The following is a 12,329-nucleotide window of genomic DNA, read 5'->3' as shown; positions in this document are numbered from 1 at the left end:
TTAAAAAATTCATATTTAATTCATTTCATGTCTGAAAATTCTAAATTTTAGTAAACGAACCTTTCATAGTGTTCTAATCTTGTCTCAAAAAAATCGTTCAAAAATTTAAGAGTTTAAGGATAATTAATCAAACTTTGTTTTAGCAGGGACTAAAATTATAAGTAAATTTTTTTTTATAGGGACTAAAAATGCTATTAAAATTAAGTAAGGACTAAACTTACAAGGTCGCTATTTTATAGGGACTAGAAACATAATTAACCCTTATAGAAAACATTTATTTAGGGGTATAATTGAAATAAGAAAAAAAAACCAGCCCAAAATCCTTCCAAAGTCCCCCTATTATCTTTATATATAGTATTGATTATTATTATTATTATTATTATTATTATTATTATTATTATTATTATTGTTGTTGTTGTTGTTGTTGTTGTTGTTGTTGTTGTTGTTGGATTATTATTTTTATTACTTTAACAAATACTTTAATTGAATTTGATTAAAAAATACTTTATTTAAAAATGAGATATAAGCAAAATTATCAACAAAAAAAAAGTCAAGGGTGTTTGGTTCAAAATTTAGACCAAATACATTTAACTTCTTCAATTGTTTGTAATTTTTTTAGGAGAAATTGTTTATACTTATATTTCATTCTAGAGAGAGTATATGGTATATCATTTTTTTTTTAGAGAATATATGGTATATCATTATTACGTCACATTTTTTAATATTATTTTAGCTAGTGTACTTGAATATTAAGAATATTTTAATAATTTTGATTTTATTAGTTTGAGGGTTAGGATCCTCTTCATTTATTTAAACAAATGGATGATTCCACTTTAAAAAAACACTAACAATCATTTTACAACGGTCTCTAAGAAGATTTAAATTTAGTCACTTGAAATTACAAAGTCAAATCGAACTCACACCTCATCAACAAGCATTTCACAATATTAATCTATAGTTTATTATACTTTTTTATTTGACGTAATATAAATATAAAATTGTTCGTTGATAAATATCAAATGAGTAATGACCCAATTCAATCAAAATCGCACTTAATTAGATCAAAATTTTTTTGAGTAATTAATTCAAACTAAATCAAACACCATTATGTGGGATGACCAAAGCAAATACAATAGCCAATTTTTGATAGTAAACTGATAACATTATATTTGTCTCTCTTGACAGGAAGGTGGACTATAAAGGAATAGGTTTACTACTTGTGAGATGATGATTGGAAAAAGGAAGTTTGTGGCTTTTGGCACAATGACATGAATTGCACTCATGAGTTGTTGGAAGCTTTATTGGTAGATGATGACTGTCAATCAGATGCTTTATTATTTTAGACGAAGGATGACCTAACTTATGATGCCATGTAGATGCAGACTGGATGCTTGTATGCAATGCTTGAGGTGAGCTTGATGGAGTGGATGCAATGGACAGATGATAGAGATCTTGTTTAAGTGGACCTTGGAGCAGTGCTTGACCCGAATTCAAGTCCTTAACAACAAAACGATTTGGAAAAAATTCAACAGAACAACCGTTAGATTGACATAGTTTTGAAACAGACAACAGGTTGGATTGAATTTTAGGTACACATAAGACTTGTTTAAGGTGAAGAGGTTTAACAGATGTTTGAATAATAGAGTTACCAGTATGAGTAATTTTCAAACCTGTTCCATCACCAACAATAACTTGATCTGCTCCAGGATATGAATTAGCTAGAGTGAGTTGCTGCAGATCTTGTGAGATGTGATGAGATGCTCCAGTATCCATTATCCAATTAGCATTTTGTGTCGCAGCCTGGTTTTGAGAAATGTTTGCAATTGGTTTAGTGCCATTTCTTTTTGGAAAGCCCCTGATCCTGTAGCAAATCTTAGCACTATGTCCTGCTTTGTCACAAAACTGACAAACAATTTTGTTTTCACCATTCTGCAGATTAGTAGGCGAGGAGTTGCGATTGTTGTTGTTTCTGTATTGCTGCCCCTTATTCCTTGTGACAGCATTAGCAGTTGCTACCACATCAGCAACTTGTTGATCTGCACGATGATGAATGGTTTCAAAATCCATAAGCTTCTCATGCAGTTCAGCAAAGGCAATAGGAGATTCTCTGCTTCTAAGTCCCGCAGATATTTCACGATACTCAACAGGCAAGCCATTGAGAGTGTGAATCACAAGGTCAGTTTCATCAAGGGGATGATCAATGATTGATAGTTCATCTGAGATGGCTTTAATTCCTTGAAGGTATGTGGCCATGGATTGATTTCCTTTTGTGAAATTGGAAATTCGTTGTTTGAGTGCCATTATACGCACACGAGAGCGACTAGCATACATGGTTTTTAGAATCTCCCATGCTTGATTGGAACTTTTGACAGTTCCTAGATGTGTGACCACGGTTGCAGCCACAGATGAGATGATACCATGCAGAATGAGTTGATCTTGTCTAATCCAGTGAGTAAAGGCTGGATTGACAACTGCAGAATTGGCCTCCAAAATCTTCGAAGGACACGGTTTAGTCCCATCGACATAGCTCATAAGATCATAGCCTGTTAAGAGAGCCATGAACTGAATTCTCCAAGCAGGATAATTGTCTCCATCAAGTTTTATGGAGAGTTGGGAACCAACATTCAAGATGATCAATTTGTCAGCTGGTGATGACACAGTGGGTGTCACTTGGGAATTTTCAATTTCAGAGTTTGATGAAGACATGTTTAGGGATCGTGAAAAAAAAAAATGCTTTTAAGCTAATTAGCTCTGAATACCATAAAGGAATGATAATAGTTTTATTATTGTTGCCAAAGAGATGGCTATAAATAGTTACAAGTTACAACTGAAGCTCCAACTCTTAAGGGAGCTGATTCTCTGAGTTTTAGGAACTCATAACAGTGAGTGGAGCGTACAGCTGATGTGCTATCAGTAAGGATGCCTATCAGTTACTGTTAGTAAGGAAACATGTGATACAAGTGTTCCTTAATTCTATAACAACCTATATACAATTGTACCTTAATTCTAGAACAACCTATATTATCTATTAGACTAAAGAGGGAGGTGAAGACAATTATCAAAATCGAAGAAACAAAAACGGCTCAAAAGGGAAGAATGGTGACTCAGAGAAGGTGATGAAGGAGGAATGCCATGATCATTCTCTGCCACCTGGAATAGTTTTACCCATGGAGTGGACTTACTAATCCAACACTTTCAAATCCATTTTCGGGCAATGAAAGTGAGAAGAATTACTTATTATAAGCTCAGGCTATCTTTAGAGATTTTTCAAATAAATATAAATCAAAGACAATGGCAATTACATATGCTTTGTTATTGGTTACTTTATGATTATTAATAAAAAGAACTTTTTTTTTTTAGGGAAATTAATAAAAGAGCTTGTTGGTGATTTCTTGCGTTCTATTTTAATTCATGCCATTGTTAGAGTATATATGCTTGTATGCATCAATACCACATTTAAATTAGATCATTTCCTTCACTCTCTTAACTCTTTATTTCTCTCTTAACTTCTCTTTTGATTATTTTAAAATTTCTTATTGAAGAGAGATAACGAGTTAGGAGAGACATGTAGAGGAGAGTGAAGGAGAAGATACAACTTCATGTTGTGAATTAGCGTTGCTCTACCAATATGTGAGATAGTGAGGAATGACAATGGAGACCTTTAGGCATGATATATACAACACAAAATTGTTCAAATCAACTTGTAAAATATTACAAATCATAGTATTTAACCAAAAAAAATTTTAAAAAAAATCCATATTACAGGAAATAACAAAGGTTCATGATTAATTAATTTTTTATGGAAGAGATTAATCAATTTCAGCACTATATAAAATTATAATTACATATTTATATATATGTGGGCTCCAAGTCGGGGTTGACATTAGAGTGTCTGTACCTCCGGTCATACTCATTCAAATTTGCAGGTAATTACCTAATCCAGACCCCGATTCATTAATTTATATATTTACCATACCTATTGCAAGTATTTTTGTAGGTGCCCAATGAACATGGATCCAATTCATATCCCTGGTGATAATATCACATAGGGTTTTGCTCTTTAAACATCTATGATTGCTCACAAATTACTTCAAACCTTTAAAAATACTCACACCGATAGTTAACTACCATTTAAATCACTTTTGAAATAAATTAAATAAATTGATTTAAAAAGTGTTGAACGGTAAATAAATACCACAAATTCAAGTTGACCAGTTAATCTTATTTAACACGAGGCCTTATTTAAGCGATCAATATATATTTTTTCCGTTGTATAAAAAACATTTATTTTTTGATTAAATTACACTTTCCTCCCCAAGAGAAACTTGAATCCCTCCTCTTAAGTTAAAATTACACTCTCCTTTCTTGAAAAACAAAATTTATACTCTCTTCTCTTATGAGATGCTTGAATTACAACTCTCTCCCTTAATAAACACTACTCTTAAATCAATTTTAACGTAAATAATTATTTTTATGATATCTACTAACTTAGAGTCACCATTTAAAAAAAAAATTCATCTCTTTTATAATTTAAAAGCCAATGATAATTGAATTTAAATATTTTGTTATTAATTTTATAACTTAGACTATAAAATTCACTTTTAAATAACCTTATTTTATCCACTTTCTTAATTTTGCAGATATTTTATTTTATTTTGCGTTGTTTCATATTTTATAATAGGGTTTACAACTGGATACTAATGAAATTGTGAATCAAAAATAGAGAAAAAATTGCATTCGAATTTTGATTATATTAAAATAGACGCTAAACACTATTTTTTTTCATGGAGTGAGTTAAATTGTTTTATTGTTAGATTATTAGAAATAAATAAAAAAATTATTAAGAGAGTAAAATGTAGATTTTAACATTAGAGAGTTGAAGATTGTAATTCAAGTTTATCTTAGGGAATGAGAGTGAAATATTTTCTAATATATTTTGTATAAGAGTGAAGGAGAATGTATAAGTGAGAGAGTGTAATTTACTATATTTTTCAAGAGTTTCACATGTTCTTACTAAACGGTCTAGTTAAAAAAGAAAAAGGCGCGCCATGATTTTTCAAAGTGATATTTCGTAAAAAATAGGTAAAATTACACTTTTAGTCCCTTAACTTAATTTCAAGTAACAGTTTGGTCCTTTATCTTTTTTTCATTTCAATTTGGTCCTTTTTGTCCATTTTCATATGAATTTTTAAGCTTAAAATTCATGATTTTATTTTCTTATGGTCTTTCAGTCTTCAAATCTATGATCATCGTCTATGTTTGCATAAGAATATTATATTTAAAGCTTGAAAATGTATATGAAAATGAACAAAAAGGGCCAAATTGAAATGAAAAAAAGATAAAGGACCAAACTGTTACCTGAAATTAAGTTAAAGGACTAAAAATGTAATTTTGCCTAAAAAATAATATATTGTTAAATAAATAATTTTTTTGTAGAAACTAGAAAGAGTATCTAAGATGTTTTTTTTTGGGAAATGTTAACTTGTGCCCTTAAGACACAAGTTAAGAGATTGATATAGAAACATTTTATTGGAAATTGTGCATTCTATGTTTTAGAAATTTAAAATCTTATATTTTTAAAATAGAAATTACTGTTTTACTTCCATTTTTAGCTTCTTAACTTGTGCCCTGAGGGCAGAAGTTAACACAACCCTTTTTTTATAGGAGTATTTAAATCTTACAAGTGGTTCCACCCAAAGGTATCAGGTTCAATTACCAATAAAAAGGACTTAGGTTCATGAATTTTCTGAGATGTCAATTTTAATGGTGTAGTTTGACTTTTTTTAAAAAATATTACAAATATTTAACTATTAACGTTTTAATTATTGACTTTTTTTTTAAAATATTACAAATATTTAACTATTAACGTTTTAATTATTTCTGCATATTTTTTAAATATTTTGGTTACTATGTTCTCTAAGTAATTTCGTAAAACTAAGTTCTTTTTATTATAATCATTTTACAAACAAATGTCGAGAAAAAAATTTCTTCAAATTGGATCATCTTCTTTCAATTACTCTCTCATTTCATAATTTGTGTTTATCTCTTTCTTGATCTTCAAAAATTCCTGACGCATTTTTCATCTTTTATGCTGCGTCCACACATTTCACGATATTCCATAAACTACATGATTACAACTTTCACAGTTTCAAGAAATTAATGTAACGCACTTATAAAATACCAATTTCCAAAGTGGCATTTTATATCGGTTTTCAAACTAACACTTTTTTTTGTTAAGTAGAATAGTGACTAGAAATTCATCTTTTGAGGCAAATAAGTGCAGAATTCGGAGTTTGAACCCCGATCTCGGTATATAAAATGTAATGTCCCTACCAACTGAAATAAGATCACATAAGCTACATTAAAACTTTATTCATATAGTAGTATTATTTTTTCTTTTTATTTAGTAGTATTATTTTTTCTTTTTATTTATCATAGATTCTTTCCATTAAAGATAATATTATTTGTGGCTGCATCAAACACTAAATATAGACACGTTTCTAGGTCAAAATTTAAACCTTAGTCATCAAATTGTGAGACTAATCTAACCTCTTTCATTAGACCCAAATTCCTATTGATCATGATCATATATTATAAAAATAGTCGTAACGCTTTTACACTATACGACATTCGGTCACCACATTATTCATATGTAATATTATTAAAAGCAACAGAAACGCTTTGATGAGTATTAAAAATTCTTCTATAAAAATATACAAAATCATGTGTTTCATCGCATTTTATTCTCTATTCATTTTCCTCTTCTTTGCTCGTCTAAAGCAAAGAGCTTATGGCGGGGCGACCTCTTCCACCTCCATCTGCGCGGCAGCCACTTCTAACACCTGCACGCCACGACAAGGTTAAGGGTAAGGGTGCAAAAAATTGGTCTTCAAAATGTTCAAGGCCTAATGCAGAGGTATGCATCTCTTTGCATGTCATTACTCTCCGATTACATTTCTACTTAATTGTTACTCCCTCCGTCTCACAATAATTGTCACTTTAACATTTTTTCTTTTTCTCAAAATAATTGTCACTTTACAATATCGATGCAGCATTTATTACTTTTTTCCACTATTATACCCTTATTTATTGAATTTCATCCAACTTAACTACTCCACTAACTACAATTAATAAGGATATTTTAGTAAATGCTACTAATTTTACCATTGAAATCAACACAATTAATCATTTCCTTAATAATCGTGTACAAACCTTAAACGACTAATATTGTGAGACGGAGGGAGTACAAATTAATTAAACACCACTTGACACTAAAGGTGTTTAAATTTGAACCGATTCAAAATAAAACCGTAAACAGGTCCACAAAAACCAAAAATAATAGGATGTATTTGGATGTCCTCTTATGAAAACCGCTAGGATCGAATCAAATTTTGAATTGATTTTTCAAAACCGAACCAAACTGTATGCTTATATTTTAATATTTTATTTATATATTATTAGTATGATATATTGTATTAATCTACTATTCGTTAGTTTTAAATTTTTTAATACTACAAATTCTTTTCGTTTAATCTATTTTTTTTACTATTTCATATGTTTCAAACATAATTGACTATCTTTACCGTGTTTTTATAATATTAATACTAACAATTTTCTTTTTACAAATTCTCTGTAAAAAATTTACAAATTGTAATTTAGATATCCAAAAAGCGAACCGAACCGTGTCTTATTTTTAGATGACTTTTTGCCTTAAGATCGACCCAAACCTTATCACGAACACGCTTACTTAACTTGATACACTTATTTAATTATCATAATTCGATTTACAGGTTCCCATTCCTTTTCCAAATCAATTTCCAACTTCTGTAGCTGGGTATCAGAGGCCTTATGCCCCCTTTGAAGTTAGACCTTATGAATATCAGTGTGCCAGACCAACGGCACTACCTCAGGTGAATTGTGTTGTTTAATTAATATGTTTTGTCGGTGTAGAATTATTTTACATTGATAAAATATATTAATTAAATTCTTTTATATATATTGATGTGTACTTTCAAATGAAAATACAATTTTTATCCCGTCCAAAAATATAATTTTACATTTTTTTGGTACACTTTACCTATGTTTGTAGGACAATATTTTTTCTTATTGATGCATGGGTATGTTGTTGGATTGTAGATGGGTATGAATAGGGTTATGCACAATGGAGGTGGGATGGGTATGGACCTACTGATGGTGGTGCAGTTCAAGGCTCAATTAAGTCAGCCTGGCTTAGGCAGCCGCGGGACAGGTGTGTTCCATGCTCCTCGTGAACTAGTGGAATACAACAGAACCAACTGCAGCAACATCAAAGGTCAGTTATACATTTTGACTTAGATAGGGATGAATCTAGGAATTTTAATAAGCGAGGTTAATGTTTTCTCATAAAAATTCATTAAATGATGTATATGATATATAATAAAGATTATATACATCATTAATTGAATGAATTTAAAATGTAAATTTTTGTTTATAATAGTGACCGGAGAGTGTATGTTAATAATTGCTCTCAAACGTTGATATTTTTTTAAATATTTTTCCATTTCTAGAATATTTAAAAAATGAAACATTAATTAATTATTTGTTCAACCACTATCTTCAATCCCATGTCCTTTTTCAACTAATATAATAAGTGGTTTTAGAACGTTGCTACCGAATGTCCTAAGAGTGTTGATTAAAAATTTCATAAAAAAGAAGTTATCTCGAAATTACAAGTTGTTGTTTTTATCAATGTAATATTTAATTACAACTTTTTTTTATACAAAATTACTTCTTCTGATTTCTTAATCGATACTCTTAGAACATTCATTAAATTTTTTTTTAGTTTTATAATTTATTGTAGTGTTATGAATAAACTCTTGGAGAACAATAACATCATATAAGTAGGGTCACATTGCATAAATATTTTAAGTATTGGTTAAAAATACAATGAGCAAGTGAAGTCAAGTGACCCCACTGCCCTCACATTGTACCGTGCCTTTGGAGAAATACTAAGGAGGTGTTTGTTTAATCATTGGGAATCCTTGGTTCCCATGTTTGTTTCAAGTTATCATAAATTATGCTTAGGTATATTTTATTCATAGGAATAAAATTTATACATGACTTTTCTATTTGTTATTCCCATGTTAAAGTAGGGGAATCTTTTATTCCCATGGGAATAAGAGGTAAACACCCATAACTTCCCACTATCACACAATTTTAACTCTTTTATTTTTTATTTTAAATTATAAATTAAATATATTTAAAAACATTCTTGGGAAACTAAAATAATTAACAAACACTTTAATAGGATTAAGATTTCTAGAAATAATGTTCCAGGGAATGTTATTCCCAGGATTGTAAATTTAATCCTTGAAACAAACACACCTTAAGAACATTCTTTTTCTAACACTCTCTTTAAGATTTACTCTCTTATTGGATGAAACACCAACTAATCTTACTACTTTTTACTTTAAAATTGATCAAAACCGAACCACAACAACCGGTGGTGCATGACCACCGGAGGCCATGCCCCCTCACTTTTTTAATAATATTTTTATATAATATATATAAAAAAGTTCCATCATTCTAATAATTAAAAATTTAAATGTTCATTCTTTTAACTATATTACTACTTGATTGGGAATTAATACTAACTAATTGTATTACAAGACTAAAATGTTGGCACTATATTTTTGAAAATAACAACACATGATTAAACTGCACAAAACAAACCTTTAAGATATTGAACGATTTTTTATTTTGTGCTATATATTATGAACAAAATGTTATTTTAAAATTTTAGACAATTTATACTGAGAAAAACGTTGTCTTATGATTTAATTATGGACACAAATTTCAGTTTTTGTTCGATCCCTTGACCCCAATTTGTTCGGTCTCAAGGAACAATTTTAAAATCAAATACAATTATCAAATTTTGAGAGTATTGATAGTAATTTTTTTTTTTTTTTTGGTGACAGAAACGATGACTAAACAAGGAGGTGATCATGGAGGCAGCTATGAGAATAGAAGTAACAAAAACAACAACAAAAATGACTCCAAGGGGAAGAATGTTGTCCATGAAGGCTCAACGAAGGCTCAGAAAAGAAAAAAGAAAAAGGGCTCAAAAGGGAAGAATGGTGGCTCAGTGAAGGTGAAGAAGGAGGAGGAATGCTATGATCCTTCACTGCCAGCTGGGATAAATTTACCCATGGAGTGGACTTACTAAGCCAACAATTTCTAAGGGCTCTATTTTGAAGGCAATGAAAGTGAGAATAATCTATAGCTCAAATAATGTTTTAAGAATTATCAAATAAATATTGAAAGGACATTGGAATAATACTTATGCCTTGCTATTGGTTACTTCTTGGTGATTTCTTCTATTCTATTTTTACTTCATGCCATTATTAGTCTTATTTGATGTGATTATGTGAGGATTTACTCATGCGATCAATTTTGTTTTCTCAGTAGTTTCAAATAACTATAGGCCTGAATTACCCGGTAAATATGCTTCACACCTTTTTACTATACCCTTTATTTACCGTCTTTAAAAAAAAAAAATCCCTCTCGTTCTTGTTCTTTTACTCTCACATTCCACAACATACCATACACTAGATTTTTTTTTGTTGACAAATCCATAAACTACATTTTTATGGTAGAAAACTAGAAATTTGAACTTTTTTTTTTTAATAAATGAGCATTGTGAATTTGTAGTTTACGGTACATGCGTGGTAAAAAATTGTCGTTTATGCTGTACATTTTTTTTAAAAATGTGTGACATAAACTATATGTTGACGGAACACATTTCATAAACAATGTATACAGTTAAAGTGAAAATTGGCTTAAAAAAAAAGTTAAAGTGAAAATTACGTTCTATATATTTTTTTAAAAAGTGTGTGCCCGACTTAATTTTCTACAAGATGTGTGTCATAAACTTATAACTTACGATAGACGTTTTTATGAAAAATGAGTGAAGGCATTATAAAAATGTGGGAAATGAAGTTTTGTGAGTATACTTATCATTAGCTTTCCTTTGTTTTGGGCTTTTCCTTTTTTTTTAATTACTTCAAGCTCAAGGATATTTGATTAAGTTGAAAAGATCACTTCTCATCTCATCTAAATGTTTTTTGAGTTTTGAACTTTCTCCGTTTAATTAATTAAAGTAGACAACATTTGATAAAAAAAATAAAACCCCTCTTTACCTTTTTTTTTTAATCAGTTCGAACTCAAGGACATTTGATTAAGTTGAAAAGATCACTTATCATCTCATCTAAATGTTCTTTGAGTTTTGAACTTTCTCTGTTTAATTAATTAAAGTAGACAACATTTGATAAAAAAATAAAACCCCTCTTTACCTTTTTTTTTTAATCAGTTCGAACTCAAGGACATTTGATTAAGTTGAAAAGATTACTTATCATCTCATCTAAATGTTCTTGAGTTTTGAACTTTCTCTATTTAATTAATTAAAGTAGGCAACATTTGATCACAAAAATAAAACCCCACTTTACCTTTTTTTTTACAAAAAATCTATCGCTTACATTGAAGATGTAAAAAATAAACCAAATGTTCACCCAAACAGCCCTTGATTTTGACGAAAAAGACTTGCTTTGAGTATGTGTGAATGTGTGATTTAGAATCGAGCAAATTATGTTGAGTTTATATTATTTCAAAATTCATATCATTATAATAAATATGATATTTTTGTTAAATGAACTTAAATCTCATCTTAAAAGTTAACCCAATGAGTGAGGATGTTCAAACACATTTATACACCAAAATTGAAGATGCTCAAATATGATAGTATTTTTGTTAAGAGAAATGATATTTTAACAACCACTTTTTGACAACTTTTGAACAACTTTCTCTCTCATACTCACAAGATGTTGTTATCCTCTCTCTTCCTTTTTCTCTCTCCATTGTTTTTGACCAATAAGAAGTGAGAAAAACAAGGTTATCAACAAAGTTGTCATCAAATGGATGTCAAAATATCATTACTCTTTTGTTAAATGAACTTTAATTTACTTTTTATACAATCAGAGGGAGGTGAAGGTCAACCTGCATTCATCTCCGCATAGTTGTCATGTCCATAGTAGCACCAAGGTCTAATCGAGATTAATTTAGGGCCCTTTTTATAACCACTTTCAATAATTTTCATTTGTTTGTCAAAAACTTTTTTTTTTTTAAATTATAATGATAATTGTTTTAAAATGATAAGGTTTTTTAGTAGGTTCTTTAAAAAAAAATATTTTTATAACTAATTTTTTCTAAAGACTTATATCGTGGTAAACAAATATAATCATATAAAAAATGTGAAAATTAATGTCTAAATTATTGAATATCTAATTTTTATTTTT

General features: G+C 29.4%; 1 protein-coding gene across 1 annotated transcript; it reads left to right on the top strand.

Annotated features, from left to right (window-relative positions):
* Window positions 1-6,788: 6,788 nt before the first annotated feature.
* Window positions 6,789-10,336, top strand: LOC146910843 (uncharacterized). Its single transcript, XM_085730289.1, has 4 exons — window positions 6,789-6,916; window positions 7,791-7,910; window positions 8,137-8,311; window positions 9,957-10,336. The coding sequence occupies exons 1-4, from the start codon at window positions 6,791-6,793 to the stop codon at window positions 10,202-10,204; spliced, it is 669 nt and encodes a 222-aa protein (XP_085586415.1). The 5' UTR covers window positions 6,789-6,790; the 3' UTR covers window positions 10,205-10,336.
* Window positions 10,337-12,329: the final 1,993 nt, after the last annotated feature.

This window comes from Medicago sativa, chromosome 7, assembly GCF_051527215.1.
Source record: "Medicago sativa cultivar Bolivia chromosome 7, Bolivia_mono, whole genome shotgun sequence".
NCBI classification, from domain to species: domain Eukaryota; kingdom Viridiplantae; phylum Streptophyta; class Magnoliopsida; order Fabales; family Fabaceae; genus Medicago; species Medicago sativa.
This window is presented reverse-complemented; position numbering and strand designations above follow the sequence as displayed.